This window comes from Electrophorus electricus, chromosome 5 (assembly GCF_013358815.1).
Source record: "Electrophorus electricus isolate fEleEle1 chromosome 5, fEleEle1.pri, whole genome shotgun sequence".
Classification (NCBI taxonomy): domain Eukaryota; kingdom Metazoa; phylum Chordata; class Actinopteri; order Gymnotiformes; family Gymnotidae; genus Electrophorus; species Electrophorus electricus.
The window spans coordinates 5,758,038-5,775,914 of record NC_049539.1 but is presented as its reverse complement, the minus strand read 5'-3'; the positions used below and the strand labels follow the sequence as shown (position 1 = coordinate 5,775,914).

The 17,877-nt window shown below is 38.0% G+C and overlaps 3 protein-coding genes across 4 annotated transcripts; all 3 read left to right on the top strand.

Annotated features, from left to right (window-relative positions):
• Positions 1 to 40: 40 nt before the first annotated feature.
• On the top strand, positions 41 to 1,790 carry lamtor2 (late endosomal/lysosomal adaptor, MAPK and MTOR activator 2). The gene is made up of 4 exons (XM_027014293.2): positions 41 to 295; positions 610 to 772; positions 1,148 to 1,237; positions 1,349 to 1,790. Exons 1-4 carry the CDS (start codon positions 228 to 230, stop codon positions 1,403 to 1,405), a joined length of 378 nt encoding a protein of 125 aa, XP_026870094.1. The 5' UTR covers positions 41 to 227; the 3' UTR covers positions 1,406 to 1,790.
• Positions 1,791 to 3,277: 1,487 nt separating this feature from the next.
• Positions 3,278 to 7,204, top strand: rab25b (RAB25, member RAS oncogene family b). The gene is made up of 5 exons (XM_027014308.2): positions 3,278 to 3,535; positions 5,202 to 5,397; positions 5,984 to 6,177; positions 6,352 to 6,432; positions 6,586 to 7,204. The coding sequence occupies exons 1-5, from the start codon at positions 3,499 to 3,501 to the stop codon at positions 6,711 to 6,713; spliced, it is 636 nt and encodes a 211-aa protein (XP_026870109.1). The 5' UTR covers positions 3,278 to 3,498; the 3' UTR covers positions 6,714 to 7,204.
• A 3,948-nt stretch (positions 7,205 to 11,152) lies between these two features.
• On the top strand, positions 11,153 to 17,268 carry rab11al (RAB11a, member RAS oncogene family, like). 2 transcript variants are annotated; one of them, XM_027014299.2, is made up of 6 exons: positions 11,153 to 11,193; positions 11,500 to 11,615; positions 13,240 to 13,435; positions 13,787 to 13,980; positions 14,378 to 14,458; positions 14,869 to 17,268. In XM_027014299.2, exons 2-6 carry the CDS (start codon positions 11,576 to 11,578, stop codon positions 15,006 to 15,008), a joined length of 651 nt encoding a protein of 216 aa, XP_026870100.1. In that variant the 5' UTR covers positions 11,153 to 11,193; positions 11,500 to 11,575; the 3' UTR covers positions 15,009 to 17,268. The 2 variants fall into 2 exon arrangements, with proteins under 2 accessions (XP_026870100.1, XP_026870099.1); XM_027014298.2 differs by lacking the exon at positions 11,153 to 11,193 and adding an exon at positions 11,200 to 11,427.
• The last annotated feature ends 609 nt before the right edge of the window (positions 17,269 to 17,877 follow it).

Sequence of the window (17,877 nt, the reverse complement as noted above, 5' to 3'; positions counted from 1 at the left end):
AAGATGTAACGTTGTATTACTGTCGCAGTAGCCACCAATGGTATAGATTTACTTAGCACCAAACTACTTGCCCCACAATTCCATTCGCTCTGATAGGAAACGCTTAAGGAAGTCGGTGTCAGCTGATGTTCGTGAAAGTTTGGTTTAGTTAGCTAGCAAGCCTAGCTAATCTAGTATCTTGAAATCTGTAGCAATTTTGAGCGTTTGAAGTTTTACCCTTTTGCAGCATGTTACGCCCAAAAGCGCTGACTCAAGTTCTCAGTCAGGCAAACACAAGTGGAGTACAAAGCACATTGTAAGTATTGCAGTGTTTGCAGATATAGCTAATATTTTGGCTGGCTAACTAGCTAGCTAGTTAGGTAGGTAACTAAGCTATTTTAGCTGGACAAACAGCTGAATTGAATTTAATTTGCTTCTTGCCAGTGTCGATGTGTGGTTGTCATGTTCTCGTTTCATTAAGGTGATGGATAGAAATGTTTTTGCTTGATGTTTATGTGCCTGTTTTATTGTTTGTTATAAATCAAACGTTTACACTCGCTAAAGGGCAGTTGGTTCAATAGTGTTTTCATAAAAGGTAGCTAGCTCATCGAATATCCACCCCCTCACCAGATTACTGAATAACGAAGGTTCACTCCTGGCATATTCTGGTTACGGGGACACGGACGCACGAGTTACTGCAGCTATTGCTAGTAACATCTGGGCAGCCTACGACAAAAATGGTCATCAAGCCTTCAATGAAGACAAACTGAAGTTTATTCTGATGGACTGTATGGTAAGAGTGCAGATTGTCACAACTGGGGAATGTAAAGTAGCATTATAGCCTTGAGACGGGTTAACACGGCAAAAGTTAATCAAAGGTTAATTCAGTCAAAATCTGCATGTATTTCCCGTTGGAAATAAAAACATCTAGCCTGTAGCTTTAAACGCATTCAGCCGCATAATTGCATACTAGCCTCTTAAATTATAGTTAGGACCGACCTTGTCCCTTTTACCCCACAAGCCTGGCTCTTTCTTGCATGTCTTATTGTAAAGTAATATCTATAGGCTTGAGGGGGATGTTGCAATACTGTGTGCAATAAAATGTAATTTAGTAGTGTGTGTTTGCACCAAGGATAAATGCCTTTAAATGAATTGTCTGTAATTGCAGGAAGGCCGAGTGGCCATTACCCGTGTGGCAAACCTATTACTGTGCATGTATGCCAAGGAGACTGTCGGCTTTGGAATGCTTAAAGCTAAGGTATAGTACAAATTGTTGACAGATAATGACCTCATAAACCTTGTTTAATGTCTTTCATTTAAAAAAGCCAAAGCCCATGACGGAAGTGTTTACCTGGACTTGTTTTTTTAGGCAGAGGCTCTGGTGGAGTACCTTCAGGAGCCTTTAACTCAAGTGGCGGCTTCGTAGGAGGCAGAATCTGAAACTGTTGTTTCCCCCAGAAATTAATCATGTTTCATGAATATTGACCTTGATTTTATGAAAGTCTGTTCTTTCTGGCTTTATTTATTTGCTGATTTTGTGCTATGCTTTTTTGTTTTGTTTTTGCTGTGTAGTGTACATAGGTCTATATATAACTTCTAATGAATCAAAATCTTGTTAACTTGTGATTTCTGCTTTTCCTTTCATATATCTGATGTTTTTCCTGGTCTTTCTCAGTACATATTGTGGTTGCACATAACCAGTTAACCCATAAATGATAAATATGATACAATCTTTTGTCATATACTTTGTGTGTCTCACAACAGCGCCTTATATAAATCAAGTTGGTGAAAAATGAAAGTGCGTTTTTGTATTTTTGCATCATGCTGTGTTTTATTCCGGTTGCATTACCATGGTTGTCACATGAATATTGTCTGTGTTCCTTGAAGGTTCTTTGTTGACTAAACATGTCCTTTGACCATTTCCTGATTCTGTGAATGGGGTGCTGGGAGATGTTTCCTGTTGGTTAAAAGTAGCTGATTTGTTTTCACGTAGCATAAGCATTCTTGTAGAGAATCCTTAACATTGTTTTTGCTTGGGTAAAAACCATATATTGGTACTTCAGTCAGGTTTTTTCCTGTAACATCAAAAGACTGCCTTTCAGCTTCTTTGTGTGATGCCAAACTAAACATTTACATCTCTCTGCTTTTCAGTGAAGGTATGTGGGTGCGTACACTCATTGTCCATCATCCACTCATGCCAGAAATGCTATAAAGTAGGTATTAAATATGTTGATGCAGCTTTTAAAAAGAAAAGTTGGATAACTTTGGCTTTTTTCCCCCCCATATATTCATAATTGGGGAAACATTTTTAGGATTTTCTTTTGGGGGGGCAAAAATATTTTAGAAAACTGCAAGTTTTTGAGTCAGGATATGTAATGACTAAAATCTAAATTCTGCTTCTTTATAGTGTTAATTTATAAATAATTTTGCATCTAGTTCTCCAAACTATTTTTACCATACTACTTTGTTTTTTTGATGCTTTTAAAAGCATTTTTTTAAGTTTACTATGCAGGTCTAAGTATGTTTTGTACTGAAGGGAGGGAAAAAAATACAAGAGAAGGGGTGTCCTGTTAAGATTTGCTTTTAGTATAAACCAGGCAGGGCACAGGAACAAATGACTGATCTGAATAAGGAAGTTCTAAAATGTTTGTGACCCCTAAAACGAACATTTTCCATATTCGTCTGTAACTGACTTGTTTTAAATGTCTCAGGAAGAATGCAAGGCCACGTTTCCTTGTATGTCATCATATTAGGAATACTGATTGGATGTAACTGTCCTTGCCAAGATGTGCCCTTTTTGTGGCATATCTAAATGGTGTTTAAAATTTTACAGGGACTTTCACAGTCTGTGGGGTAGATGCTTTTGCCTTAAAAATTTGCATGTTACAAGTGTCTCTTGGCACCACTATCTGTACCATTATAATTAACATTAATATGTAAGTTTTGGTGGGTTTTTGTTTTTTTTTTTCCTGGTTACTGTCATCATCTTCTATGTAGAAACTTCCACATAGTAACATAAGTCATTTATGCTAAGGAGAGGTTCTTTCAAGCTTGCTGCTCTGAATGCACTGTTCAGAGATTGGTTGTACATAAAAACTAGGAGGTGCTAGATTTGATCTGTTTTGTTATTGGCCAGGCAAGTGCAGCATAAGAACCAGTTTCATATGACTGCACCTGTGCTTACCCTACTTGTTCAACCTGCTTACGATTACATCACACTTCCCAACCCCACCCCGCCTCATACCCAATGCACTTGTCAGCGGAAGTGCATAGCCAAACATTACAACTAGTTCCTTGTTCTAACAGGTGAAGTTTTAACATAGTCAGTGAGGTGTAATTATAGACAGATTTCGTTTCTAGAGCTGCTGTAGTTTTTATTTTTGCCCTCCATTTGACACTGGAATCGGTGCTGTGGGAGGGTTTGTTTTCTAGTTTGTTTTCTTCCATTAAGTACACTGGAACCTTTACTAATGAACTTATTCAGATTTTAAGAAAGAAGAACTAATGTGAGGACTGAGAATGGGATCAGACGAGGCCTACAACTTTGTCTTTAAAGGTGTGTTCTAAACTTCCTCACCATTTTTATAGCTAATGTAGTTCTCTTTGCAAACATGCAAGATGGATCTTAAACACTGATCAACACTGGTATCCTAGTTAAAAAAATGCTCACCACCAGTTTTCCTTATAACCACAAATTGACTGATCTCTGCTCTGCTCCTTTTTTTAATGCTTACAGGCAGTAGCATATTTATAGCAAACTAGATCAATCTATCTGCTCATCCAAAACCCTTTTTAAAGTAATGATTATGAAAGGTTAGCTGTTTTAGGGGCTGTTGCCAAGGTTATTTGTTTGTTTGTATTTAGAAATAGATTCAAAAATGAAGCAATTTTGTTGGTTGTTAGGCTTTGCAGATTAAAAAAAAAAAAAAAAAAAAAAAAGGATAAATCTAACTATAGCCTTGCTATGCGTAAATATATTTTAGGGATGAATTAAATATAATAAAAACCATATCTATAATTATTTAAACTACCTGCAGTTCCATATTGCTGTTATATATAAGTTTTCTATCTGTCTTAATTGTTTGATATCTGCTTCATGTTAACGTGTTGCTGTCATTCAGTTTTCCATGCCTTCTGGTTGTCCACAAAGAGGAAGTACTCGGGACACAGTATAACATACTAATATAAGCATGGCAAGCAATAACTTTTACATTGATCACATGAGGTTGTGAGGAACACCTGGTGTGCAAGATGTCACATGGAGGGTGAGAGAATTAGCATGTCTGCATGGTTTCTTTGATAGAAAAACAGAAATCACAGGTGCATGGCAATGGGGAAGTATTGTTTGTGATTATTAATAGGACAATATGACATTTGTTTAAAATACAAACATAATAATACAACAAAATATGCAGTATTTTTGTCAGTATGGGATATTTCTGCTCAGTGAAAGATTAGGTTCTCACTAAACATATAAATGCAGGCTCTTTAAAATGCTCCAAGGTCACGAATCTCATTCTCCATAGCAACCAGGGTGTTGTTTGCTCAAGATAGTTTATGGGGTAAGGAAGAGGAGTTTTTTTTTTTTTTTTCTTCCCATCATAATTTGAAAAGTGTAAGATTTTACAGTCCTCGGCCAAAGCAGAGACTCAAACCAGTAGAGAAGCCTAATTGGTTTTGGATGCTGTATAAGAGATTACACATGGTTTTCATAGTTCTCAGAGGCAGAGCACTCAGCACCTTGTCAGTCTAAATGTGTCGGTTCTGGTGTAAACTAAATTAGCCATCATTGGACAAAACAAAGTCAAACAAGACCTTGTTGTTTGCTATGTCATTTGATTTCTTAGCTACTTCTATCTTTCTGATTCAGAGAAATGCATTTTCAGCCTTTCAAGCTTGGCTTTAATCTGTCTAGTGTTTCAGTGTATGGCATTCACTGAATATTTGGATGGGTGTGATGTTTTCAATTATGAAACATTCAGACATTACCAGCCTGCCTGGACATATCTCCTTTATCCTGTGATTGCCAAATTTGTTACAGGGAATGCATGATGACAAGCATTTTACAAACAAAATATCTCAAATGACTCAATGCCATGAGCCCCGTACAGAGTGCATGTTTTGTCCAGTCTCCCTAAATCACTTACTAAACAGTTCAAGCTGGGGCCTGTACTAGGTCTGTACACTGTGACTCATGAACTCCTCTCTACTCAATTTACCAGTGGTTTTAATAGGGGAGTCGGGTGTAGGCAAAAGCAACTTGCTTTCACGTTTTACCAAGAACGAGTTCAACCATGACAGCCGGACGACCATTGGTGTGGAGTTCAGTACAAGGACCATGGAACTGAATGGTCTCACCATCAAGGCTCAGATCTGGGATACAGCTGGACTGGAGCGATACCGAGCCATCACGTCTGCGTGAGTAGCAGCCACAGCTCCAAACCAAAGCAATGGGAGGCCTATTTACTGCTCAGAATTTCTCTAAACTGGAGTCTTTCATTTTTGAATCCAAGAAATTACATTTACATTTACAGCATTTAGTAGACGCTCTCATCCAGAGCGACTTACAAAAGTGCTTTGTCATTTACTCATAGAATACAGTAGTACAGTACAGTAGGTCAGAGTCCAACATACCAATGATCTAGAATACTGTAGAAATATAGGGATTACTGCAGATGACTAGAAGTACAATTCAATTAAAAAGGATCAAAATCTTGTTTTATTTTCATTAGCCTGGGGTCACCAAGTTATGTCAAAAAATATAGATCCTTTTCCAAATTCACACCTGTGTGCTGCCATTCTAATTGGCCATCTCTTGTTCTTTTAAGGTAACCAATCAGGGAATATCTAACTGGACTTATGGGTCCCAATTCTAACCAAAAAACTTTTTTGGGTGTTTTACTGGAAAGCTTTCCATGAATATTCTGTTTTCAAATCAACCCAAAACCTTTCCAGCTCAAATTCTGATTCTGTCCTGTTTTTTTCAACTGTTTTTCCACTCCAGTTACTATCGTGGTGCAGTTGGGGCACTTTTGGTTTATGACATTTCAAAGCAACTGACATATGAGAGTGCGGAGCGCTGGCTGAAGGAACTTTATGACCATGCAGATCCTCACATTGTGGTCATGCTGGTTGGCAACAAATCAGACCTGGAATCTCTAAGAGCAGTGTCAACCACGGATGCGAAAGATTTTGCAGGTACTATACTTAAGATTCCCGGTAATGTGTTTGTAAATATGTTTTTATTAACGGAAGGTTTGAACTAGATGTGTAAGAGTGTAGACACAGGAAATGTACCTATGTTTTCATGTGTTTTATATTTCCCACCTTAAACATCACAATATGATTTATCAAATGGTATATCATGTTCAGAAAAGAATGGACTGCTGTTTATGGAAACATCAGCCTTGGAATCCACAAATGTTGAGATTGCATTCAACAATGTTCTCATAGGTAAGTCCTGTATACTGTCAATACTTCCTCTCATATTTCTGTATATTTTCCACCCCTGTGGGCTTGGTCTTGGAACTGAGCAGCATACTTATTATACATTCACTATAATAATAGTTTTAAATTAGGAGGAAATGTATCAAATGTCTCTTACAGAGATCCATAAGAAAGTGAGCAGCAAAGAGGTGACCCATGGGTCAATTAGTGCTGTGTCACTGTCCAACACCAGAGCTGGCACAGATGACACTCAGGGGGAGACGAAGCCCTGCTGCAGGAACTTGTAAGAACATTCCAGAGTGACAGACATGACAGTGCAGAGAGAAGTGTGTGTAGATCAGAGGTCAGAGGCTCTGTCCATCCAGAGCCCTGTACCATTCAGTCATCAAAAATTCAGAAGAACCTCTTTCTGATGACTGATGTGACAATAGCCAATGTGACTTGTGATTTTAAAGAGAAATTATTTTTGTACATCTTTCAAAATCATTGGAATTACTATTTAATACACCACTTAAATAAACCTTTCTTGCCTAGTATCATATAAACTCTTCCACAATAAACATTTCTGAATCAGTAAGGAAGATGTTACATAATTTCTTTGTTTTTTTCATCCTATAGGTTCAGTTTTGTCATTTAGGTTGTAAAAGGTTTTTTAGGTTTAAAATTTTAAACTAGACACTACATTTTTCTTTTAAAACTGATCTGTCCAATCTCAAAGATAAGAGTTTAATGAACTGTACCTGCTGGTCTGTAACTGATGATCATAAATAAATAGATTATATAAGTCTGTTACACTTTAGAGTAATTTCTGTCTTTATTTGGGTCACACCAAAACATTAGTTCAAGATAATCAAGAATCACTCATTTGCATCTAAACAGACATTACTGTATTATCATCAGAACTCAGTGAATGTTGTTCATTCAAGGGTTTTCTGATGAAGAACAAGAAGATAATGAGTTCATACCGTCGCCTTAATTTCTTCAGCTAAGGCTGCTCAGGTGAAGATTCCATGGGCTAAGAGCAATAACACCAACAAGACAGCACTACTTCCTCTTAGCATGACACACATAACAACAGGACCACTAGTTCCTGCCATAAGGGGGAGGGGCTACCCAAAGCCTAACAAAGTACTATTGATCTTCACATAACACGGAGGTCAGCTGGAGCAAGTTTTTTTGGGCTAAAATCTTTGGGAGAGAGGTGGTGGTTGTTGTGTCTATGTTTCAACCACGCTCATTCCTTGCAAAGTCGAGTTGAAGGAGGAGATGAGATGGTGTCCAAGCCTTATTCAAGAAGATGGGACAAAATCTGCTGTCCAAGTTGGGGCAAGGGTGACTGCTGCAATGGTGGAACATGAAAAACACAGTTGTACCTTTCTCAAAAAAATTGCAGCTCCTGAATATTTCTGTGTACCTGAAGAACTTGTCTGGTACTGCTGATGTTCCCATGCAGTAATGCGGTAATAAAAAGAACTCAGAGACTGAATATCTGCAGAGCAGTCTTTTCAGGATGGTGCAGAGTGTTCCTCTTGCTGTTCCTTGTCAGATCTTTACCCAGGCTGAGATGAAACTCCTGGACACATGGTGCTTGGTCTAAGCTTTTCCCTCCTATCATGACCTTTGCCCATGTTCAGTGTTGAACAAAAAAGTGGCAGTCTACCCAGTGTATGCTGCGGGGATAAGTGAACATTGAGAGAAACTGCCATTCGGAGCAAGTTCTGGCATGCAGAGCCCCAGTTAGTACTTACCCAACACCAATACAAAGAAGTAGACCTTGTGTTAAGGGAAAAAATCCTTTAGATCCTCTCAAGCACACAGTTATCCCAATTAGGAAAGTGGTCATATCAGAGATCTTTTTCCTATGCTTGAGAGCTACTTGTAAGGGCAAGTAAGCAAATCTGTTGTGGTCAACTCCTCTTCTGCCTACCAAGCCTGACAATCAGACAGAAACTGAGTTGTTCAAGGTTGAAGAAATAGAGATTTTTTTTTGCATTGGCTGTTTTTTGAGATACCAGGTTTTTGAAATCCACAAGCTTCTTAAGACTATGCAGAAAGGTGACTCTATACTGAGGTAGCTCATCCATTCTAAACAGGGTTGATGTTACAAAGCACACTGTGTAATGTGTGCATGCTTTCTGGTCTTTAGATTTTGTCATTAGGTGGCAGCAAATTCCAAACCTCTGATTTTGATGCACTGAAAATAATTTCAGGTAAAATGACTTTTGTTTTACAGTACAAGTTCAGCAAAAAAGTCCTAAAGTGTAGCTCACTTAAAATGTGCTATTGGAGTTTTTCTGGTTTAAGTGTATATTAATAATATGTATGGCCAGCTCTGCTTCCTTCATGCCAATCACTATGTAGCTTGTCATCGTGAAATGCAGTATGCTTTATTGGTTATGGCCTATATGGTTTAAGTTTTAATGAATGCAAAGAAGAAAAACATACAATGTTTTTTTTTCTGAGATCAGTGGTATCATTCTTTATTTTTCACACGAATTAAAAGAGGTACTGGAACATCATTGGTTTTTAGATTTGGTTTTATGCACTTTCTAAAATAGACAAACTAGTTAGAAACAAAATGTAGGATGGATGTCAAGAATATCACCAAATAGTGCAAGTGCAACAGCAGTCAATAAACCTATGAATTAAACAGTGAAATGGAATTCTGTGCTTTTATTAATTACTACACATTGGGTCTAACTTCTGTTAAACACTCTCTTAGAGGAAACCTGGTCTTTTCCCAGAACATCTTTGAGAAACCATATGGTGTTAAGTTCATTATTCTGTGTCTGTTAATGATGCATCTATACTCTTAATTTGTAGACTGGCTCAAGGAATGAGGTAAATCCACTATGGTAAAAATGTATGCTTTTACTAAACACTGCACGTTATGTCTAGCCCATATTAAACTGTCTGTTTGAGAGAGGCTAATTTCACATTCTATCCTTTTAAAGTTAAGTAAACAAATGGCTGCTCAGTGGTCAAAGGCTTGTCACCTGTTATGCTGCTACATTTAAGTCTGTGTGTGGCTATACTTTATTTATATTTTAAATGATTTGTTAGATGTCTAATTATGTACTGTCACCAAGGCACTTGTAAAGTACTATGACTCCAAATTATTCAAGAGCACGAGTACTTTGACTCCTGATAAAATAAGTTCTGGGTAAAATAAAATATCTTTCCTAAAATTTCCCAAACATGAGCTCATTTAAAAATAGCTCATTTAAAAAATAACTCATTTAAAATAACGTAGAGATTAAATACTTTGTGTTACCTAAGTAGTACTTGTAATTTAGCAATGTAGATTACATATTCCAACTGATTTTCAGATGAAATGTCACTCTGAACAAATGTAAGATTTGAAAGGGGGTAGGGGACTTCTCTGGGGTAGATACATGTAGGCATGGCTTCAGGTTAACTGCCACATCAGGGTAGGAAACACAGCATTAAGATAATTTTGAAAGGTACACTGACAATTTTGAGAGCCAGTCACAAAAGTTTTGACCTTCTGCCTATTATTATTTAACATCCTATTAATATGCATTGTTATCAGCCAGAGTCCAAAGTTCAGAGTTTTGAGTAAAAACATAAATGCAAATTCCAAAGAGGTTTGAAGGGACAGGTGGGAGTCTTTCATCATGCCTTGGAGGGAAAAAAAAAACGTACTTTCTGCCCAAGTTGAGAAGGAGCTTGCTAACCTCATCTGAATGTTTGCAGTAGAGGCTTCTCCCTGACACATGTTGGATGTGCAAAACCTTGCATTTCAGTACGTAAAAGGAAATGCTGTCAAAGGTTTTTCAGGTAAAAGCAGAATATGGCTGAGTGATATGAATAAATAATTAAAAAAAAATATTTTAGCAATAAATACTGAATTGTCATATGGTATATGTGCATGCTATTTGTGAAAATGTTATGTTTAACTTTTTGTCTTCCTTCAACTTCAACTAATTTGAGAATGTCAAAAAATATTATTTTAAAATTAAAACTATTTTCTTTTAATACTGCTGTAATAAACTTTCATATTATCTTAGAGTGTAACTGATCATTGATGTAGATCTACTTTTGAGTCATTTGTTTTATTTTAATCATATCAATTACTTTTATTTTTATATTACAAAAATGATCGAGACGATGTTAATAATGACTTTAATATGATTCATAATCGCCAATTGCAGTTGGATTCATAATCAAAAGACCGCTCAGAGACTACAGGTTTAGACCTGTGGAATGCAGATTATGGGTTCTGTATAATTACATGTCTGCATGTTTTGTTTTGTTTTTGTTTTGTTTTTTGATGTAGTACATGGCCCTTACGTATTTTAATGATAGGAGACATCTGCATAAAACAAGAAAATGGTAGTTGTACTACTACAGTGTATCTTAAATGCTACTCAGGTTAGTGTGGTTAGACTTTTAGTGAAGTCTCACATATAGGAAGATTAGTCCGGATCTATAATGAAGGCTGAAATGGCTCACATTAGTCCTAATCATTCTGGGGTGATTAAATAAAGTCAAGTGCTTCCTTTAAAAATAGTGAACCCATCATTGCCTCCTACGTGGCATTTCGGATGCCGTTTTCTGTATTGCAGTTTTACTGGTAGTTTCACACTTCCGACTATAACCTGTGACGATGACGTCGCACACCTGCGGAACTCATAAGGTTCGGTCATTTGGGCTCATTGTCAGATTGACAAGTGACGGAACCAATCAAATGCAGTTGAGGGGCGGGTGCTAACGGATTGAACTTCACCATTACGTCAGTGCTCGGTAGGATTTGGCCAAGATATCTTAGCTTAGCTCAGACGAAAACTTTGGTGACGCAGACGCACAAAGCCAGGAATACAGCAACTCTTTGCTTTAAACAGAGTTCAGCGGTTTTATTTTAAAAAGAGTGATTGATATTCACGCCCGTGCATAGCTGGTTTTACAATACATAGCGAATGGGAGTCTGAATAACGGCATGTACTTCCTTGTTTTTAACCCGGCAAGTTGACTGAACTGGTAGGTTAGCTTCATGACAAGTTTCTGTGGCGCGCTTGGCTAACTGATGTTAACCTAGCTGTCTTGCTGTAGTGTCAACTCTAAAACAACCCCGAAGTATCGTGCTTGCAAGTTATTCAAAATTCAACGAGACATAACGCCAGAAGCTATGACGAGTAGAGATGAAGAGTATGACTATCTTTTCAAAGGTGAGTGTTTAGTTAACTAAGTCATTAGGTTAGCTATGACTAGATGGCTAACTACCACAGGTATTCGTTTTGTCGCATTTGCCTTGGCCAAAGTTAGTGATAGTTACAAGTTAGCTTGCTGGTCTGCCTGCGCTACGTTAAATCATTATCGTTGGCTAGCTAGATAGCTGACTTCTATCTGACATAGCTAACCTCACCTTTTACTAGCCTTTAGACAGTAAACTGGAGATAGCTAGAAGTACGCGGGGTTCGGACAGAGTCGTGGCTGCTAATAAGGTATTTTTCTTTAACATATCAGACCTCACTACTTGTATGTCTTTGCCATTTATCGAGTATTACTCTGTAGTTATTAGCTCGCTAAGTTAGGTTACTTTGGCTGAAAAGACAGGCATACATTGGCTGAGGCATGTAGCACAATTCAGGGGGATGTGAAATGAGTTAACTTTTTTTTTTTTTTTCTTTCAAAAATAGTCCTTTGTTGAATTAACTAGATAGCTAGACTTAACGGTACCTCATCATAATATTTTATATATAATAATCTAACAAGTTTCATTTTTGTGCACTTTCTACGCTTCCAAAGAAATCTCTCATGGAAATTATGGTAAAGGATTGCAACGTCTTTTACCGTATTCATGACAGTGATCATTCAGAGTTGCAGTGAAAAAGACAATAGAAAACTAACACGTGTAGCCTTTGTTCCTAAATGGAAAGGCCTCAGATGCAGTAGAACTGGAAAGACCTGCATAAATTTCTTTCTCAGCATGCATTTTCTACACAGACATTCTGTTGAGCCTTGGAAAAAGGATAAGCTTTGGAGATTTATGATCACTTGCTTATTTCTTGTTTAAAAGACCAGATTGTTGTAATCGAGTCCTCCACTGGTATTGTATGTTACTTCTGATGACTCCAGGTAGAGTAGAATTTGTAAGATGATGTGTGTTCCAGACTTGCCTTTCATTTTCCTCTTGGGGTATTCTAAACAAAGAGCTCCACCTATAAATTGGTAGTGCACTCCTTATGAGTCATTCATTTCTAAGTCACTGTTCAGTGACTGTTCAGTGTAGAGAGCCTGTTCCTGCTGAATTGCCAGTTGCCAACTTTCAAGTGTGTTTTAGTTAAAGCACAATTTTGTGCATCTTGCTGTCAGTTGTTAATTTTTGGTGTGTTTAGTATTTTACATGTAGCGTGTTTAGTAAAACTCTGTGTGGCACACTGCTATATAAATGAATATTTGCTTAATATAATAATTTGGAATTTTTTCACCTTTGTCAGTACTTGACACACAAACAATGGCTGAAAAACATCAGATGCCTTTGGCCTCACATCAGTAAAACTCACTAATTATCCAAACTAGGAAATTCACTACCTGTTATGTTATGGCAACAGCCATACCCTGCATTTCACAACAAGTGATCTTAAAAAGGGAGTTGCATAGTGTCTGTTATTAACAATAAGCTTTGTTGAAATGCACTCACTCAGTTCATAAAATATCTGGCCGTTTTGACTTGACCATTCTCTTTCAAGTTCCTTATTAAAAGAGATTAAAACAACAAACCTATCCAGTTCACTATTCACCCTCTTAAATGTAATAATCTCACTGGCTGCCATCTTGAAATCTCCTCAGTGGTGCTGATTGGAGACTCCGGTGTTGGGAAGAGCAACCTGCTGTCCCGCTTCACACGCAATGAGTTCAATCTGGAAAGCAAGAGCACCATTGGTGTTGAGTTCGCCACTCGCAGCATCCATGTGGAGGGCAAGACCATCAAAGCCCAGATTTGGGACACAGCAGGCCAGGAGCGGTACCGTGCCATCACCTCAGCGTGAGAATCGTCTCTTCATTGGCAGGAGTTTAGCCCTCAAGCATAAAGTTCAGCATATAGTCCTTTAGTGGGTCTGTGAAACCCAGACTCAGAGTAGGTTTGTTAATCTGGGATCAGGTATAATATGACTTGATCGAGAAGATGCTGATCCAAGATTAGATATGTTCTCTGAGCTGTCATGCTAACTAGTAACACTAGTTTTTATTCATTGTTCACCAGTTTGGTTGAAGTCCTCTGGCTTTGGTGTGTTCGCAGATTTTCAGCCATGAGTGAATGGAAATATGGGGCCTGCTATTAATATATTGTTGTTCTACATTTTTAATGTCTTTAAAGACTGTGGTTTCCTTGCAGGTACTATCGCGGTGCTGTGGGTGCTCTCCTGGTTTACGACATTGCAAAGCATTTGACATATGAGAATGCTGAACGCTGGCTGAAGGAGCTGCAGGACCATGCTGACAGCAACATCGTCATCATGCTGGTTGGCAACAAAAGTGACCTGCGCCATCTAAGGGCTGTGCCTACAGACGAAGCCAAGGCATTCGCAGGTCAGTTTGAGGACGTTCAAGGGCAACATGTACAACAGTCATTTTACTTATGCTTCATTTACAGTACCTTTTGTTGGTATGCTGCATTTAGGACGCTGCTTTTTTTTGGTGACACATTTTCAACTGAGAGATTAGTGCTTTGACATGAGGCTAATGTAAGATGTTTGTGGAGGCAGTTTTTGTTCTTAACCCATGATTTCTGTGTTTCATTTACCTTTTTTGCCGAGACTAAAATAAAGGTTGGTGGATAATTCCAAATAATTGTACAGTTAGGCAATATATACTAAGTACTACATGCAGGTGATTGACGTGCTGTACCTCATGTCTGCTCCACTGGAAAAGCACTAGACAAAAATGCTTAATCTGCTAAACGTTTTGCCTTGTGTATATCTTTCAGAGAAGCATGGGCTTTCGTTCCTCGAGACCTCTGCTTTGGACTCCTCTAATGTAGAGCTGGCCTTCCAGACTATTCTCACAGGTCAGCACTGGTGATGCACAATTGAATGGCCCAAGAAAATATTCACCTTGAGGAAGCCTTCCACAGATTTCATTTTTTGCCATTAGGTGGCAGCAAATTTCAAGATTCTGACTGGTATATTCGCCTGTGAATTAAAATGTTTTCAGGTCAGATAATCAGTAATTGATTTTATTAAAAATGCAAATAGTTTAAAAATGGTGCTGGCCAAGGAGGATTTTCTGTTTTAGATCAGGATTGCACAGTGTTATTTTAATTTACTTTCAACTGAAATTAATCAAGTGTGTTTCACTTTATGCCAAGTTAGTCACTGCTGAAGGTTTTGCAGCCATTGACTGAAAGCAATCATTTGTTTTCTCCCTCTCTCTCTGTCTGTCTTTCCCTCCGTCTTCCCCTCTGCCCCTTTCCCACAGCAATCTACCGCATTGTTTCACAAAGGCAAATCTCAGGGCGTGGCGATGCTGATTTCTCCCCCAACTCCAACGTAGTGCCCATCACGGTGCAGCCGACCCAGAGCTCTGCCAAGCAGAATGCCTGCTGCCAGAACAACTGACCCACCACCACCAGCACCATGGGATTATGGGTAAAACCGACACCAGGCTGGCCATGGGGATGGGCCACCAGACGAGCTTCATACACGACCAGCCTTGCTTAGTTTGTGATGGCACTCACTATGCAGCCTATCACTATCAAATGCAATAAACGGTTATACCCTAAATCAGCAAGTTTTAAGCTTTATATAGGGGAAAGAAAAAGGAAGAAGGATTTTCCTTTTTTTTTTTTTTAAATGGACTGAGATCTTGTTTTTCCATATTTTCACACTAATTAGCATTGGCACTGGGAGATCATTTTGTTTTTATGCACTTTTATCCAAAAAAGAAAAGACAAACTAGTTACATACAAAATCCTGTAAGAACTTTTGACTATCACTAAATAGAGCTTAGAATGTGCAACAGTACTTGGTAAACCTATGCATTAAACAGTTTGAGATGAAAGGGAATTCTATGCTTATTAGCCACTACACATTGGGTCTAGCTTTTGTTAAAACACTGTTGGAAGAAGCTTGTTCTTTTCTCAGTATGTCTTTGAGAAACAACATGATATCAGGTTCATCATTTTGTATCTGTTGATAAAACTTCTATACTTTTAATTTGTTGGCTGACTCAAGAAGTGACGTAAGCCCTCTAATTTATTTAATACATTGAAATATTTTTAAATTGCATTGCTGAGATTATAACCTGAGAGCCTGTGGGGTTTTTTTTTTTTTTTTAATACTTTGAAAAAGTTTCATGTGGTGGTGTTTTCCTGTTCATATGAGATCTGTCTTTTATTTAAGGGTTTATTAGTTGTATTCTCTCCAGGGTGAGTCCCAGTGAGAGCGAATCCATTCACTTTCTTTATGTGGCATTATGTATATGGGTCAGCAACTTACTTATAAGGACCTTGTAAAGTGTTCTTGTCTGTTTCTTTATGTACTGCAGAAATCAATATTTGTTTATTTTCCTGCATTTTGCTCAATGCGTGTTGTGCTTCTCTGGGTGGCTGGTCAGACTGAAAACATGCACATTTGGCTTTTTGACCACTTTTGTTGAGGACATGTGCTCATTTGAATGGATGGGTCTGGCATTAGTGGCTTTTCTGGGTGTTGTCCTTTCGGTAATAGTCATTTAACCTTTTTTTTCTGTGGCTGGAAAAGTCAAGGCAGGGACTAAGAGAGGCAGGAAGCAGCCCATCTCAGACGGGGAGGCTCATCCTCTAGGTGGGCGTATTATGTTGCAGCACCGTGCAGCCGCCGCACTTGGAGCTGCTCGCTGAGGAGTTTTTGATGTACTGGAAGGGGCTTGTCTTACTGTAAAAGAAATCCTCATTGCCCACCCCTATTATCTGCCATATGTAACCTGAAGAGACTCATACCCTTGGGGATCTCTGTTAATTGTCATATCTCTCTTTCACTTTTTCTTTTTCTCTCTCGACCTTTTTTCCTGTCGTGGTTGTGTCCATAGCTAGGTTGTCTGGCAAGACATGGAAGATTGAACTTGGAGTTTAGAAAAACAAAAGGGACATGTGATGACTTTTTGCTCCTGCTGTATAATTCTTCTTAATACAAGGATGCAAAAGTCTTCCCTTAAATATCTTATCTACATGCGAGGAGTAGGTGTCCTGAATATGGGTTCTTTATTTGTGATTTTTAATAATTGCTACTTTGAAGGACCATCTATTTATTCCTGTTCTTTCTGTCCAATGACTAAAGAGAATTTTTATAATCCTGTTTGGTTAAACAAAGACTTGGTGTCTACACAGCTGATGTAAATGTGGCTGAGGTTTAACTTCAGTTAAGCTACTGCTGAATGAAAAATTGCAGCATCCAAGTCTGAATGCAATCATACTTTATTCCTTGCTTTCAAATTTGTCAGGACTCTGTTGACTTTAACTAGGACACAGTAATACCTTTCACCTAATATTAGTTTCAGTTAAAGGCCCAACAAGTTACTATAGAACAATATAACTTCACTGCGCTAAGAATAGAATGTTACATGCTGATGTGAAACCAAGGTTTGCTGTGCTCTTCAAGATAACAAGAAACCATTGTCTCCTGTGGTTTTCAGTACAAAAAAAGCACCTTAAAGCTTGATTTGTTGTAGCTAGACATTTGCCTGACTATGACCTGCAACCTACAACTAAAAGGAAAATTGACTTGTCTTTCCTTTTAAATTAGTGGCAATCAGACGGGGTGGTGTAGAAGAGAGAGTTTGTCGTGCTTATGTCTATATTTTTGGATATATTTTAAAGTAAATAAAGGCTAATTGATTTTAGCTATTTGTCTCATTGAATACTGATTGTAGTGCACAAATTTCAACAACTTTGGTGATTATTAAACTTGTTTTATTAGAAACATTTACAATACATTTCTGAAAATAACAAAGAAATCAAAACTAATATGGCATAGATACATTGATCAAATATTAAAAAATGAAACTCACAAAGAACATATGCTAAGAAATAAACCTGCAAATTTGTATGCCTCATGTGGATACAACACCAAATGACAAAGTTAAAAGAATACTTTCGAAGTATTGGCTAGCCAAGACTATGGTATGGCAAACAGCAGGAGACGCTGGTCCAAACTAATGCACTAAGACCACTACATGAGTTATATGAAACACTTCTACTGTGTTGGAAGATTCTGAAAGCTACCAAAGACAGACTGTTGGAATGGAATTACCCATCCAAAGCAAGACCAAGAAAATCCTCACCCAAAAGCCCCCTTGTGTCTGTATCATACTGAAAAACATATCACGCTACACAGTTACCTTTGCCATTACGAAGTCAAAACAGTTCAGTTACACTTTCACCATAAAGTAAGAGCTGAGCCTCTCCTTTTCAATGCAAGCCTGAAATAACAAGCCACCGTTATGTTATGC

What these genes read in the sequence shown, in the direction of transcription:
- lamtor2 (XM_027014293.2), top strand. Translation starts at nt 228, where the DNA reads ATGTTACGCCCAAAAGCGCTGACTCAAGTTCTCAGTCAGGCAAACACA. An exon ending in AGTGGAGTACAAAGCACATT is followed by an intron (nt 296 to 609) that starts GTAAGTATTGCA and finishes CCCCCTCACCAG; the next exon opens with ATTACTGAATAACGAAGGTT. An exon ending in TTGGAATGCTTAAAGCTAAG is followed by an intron (nt 1,238 to 1,348) that starts GTATAGTACAAA and finishes TTGTTTTTTTAG; the next exon opens with GCAGAGGCTCTGGTGGAGTA.
- rab25b (XM_027014308.2), top strand. Translation starts at nt 3,499, where the DNA reads ATGGGATCAGACGAGGCCTACAACTTTGTCTTTAAAG. An exon ending in GGATGCGAAAGATTTTGCAG is followed by an intron (nt 6,178 to 6,351) that starts GTACTATACTTA and finishes TATCATGTTCAG; the next exon opens with AAAAGAATGGACTGCTGTTT. An exon ending in ATTCAACAATGTTCTCATAG is followed by an intron (nt 6,433 to 6,585) that starts GTAAGTCCTGTA and finishes TGTCTCTTACAG; the next exon opens with AGATCCATAAGAAAGTGAGC.
- rab11al (XM_027014299.2), top strand. Translation starts at nt 11,576, where the DNA reads ATGACGAGTAGAGATGAAGAGTATGACTATCTTTTCAAAG. An exon ending in GTATGACTATCTTTTCAAAG is followed by an intron (nt 11,616 to 13,239) that starts GTGAGTGTTTAG and finishes AAATCTCCTCAG; the next exon opens with TGGTGCTGATTGGAGACTCC. An exon ending in CGAAGCCAAGGCATTCGCAG is followed by an intron (nt 13,981 to 14,377) that starts GTCAGTTTGAGG and finishes TATATCTTTCAG; the next exon opens with AGAAGCATGGGCTTTCGTTC.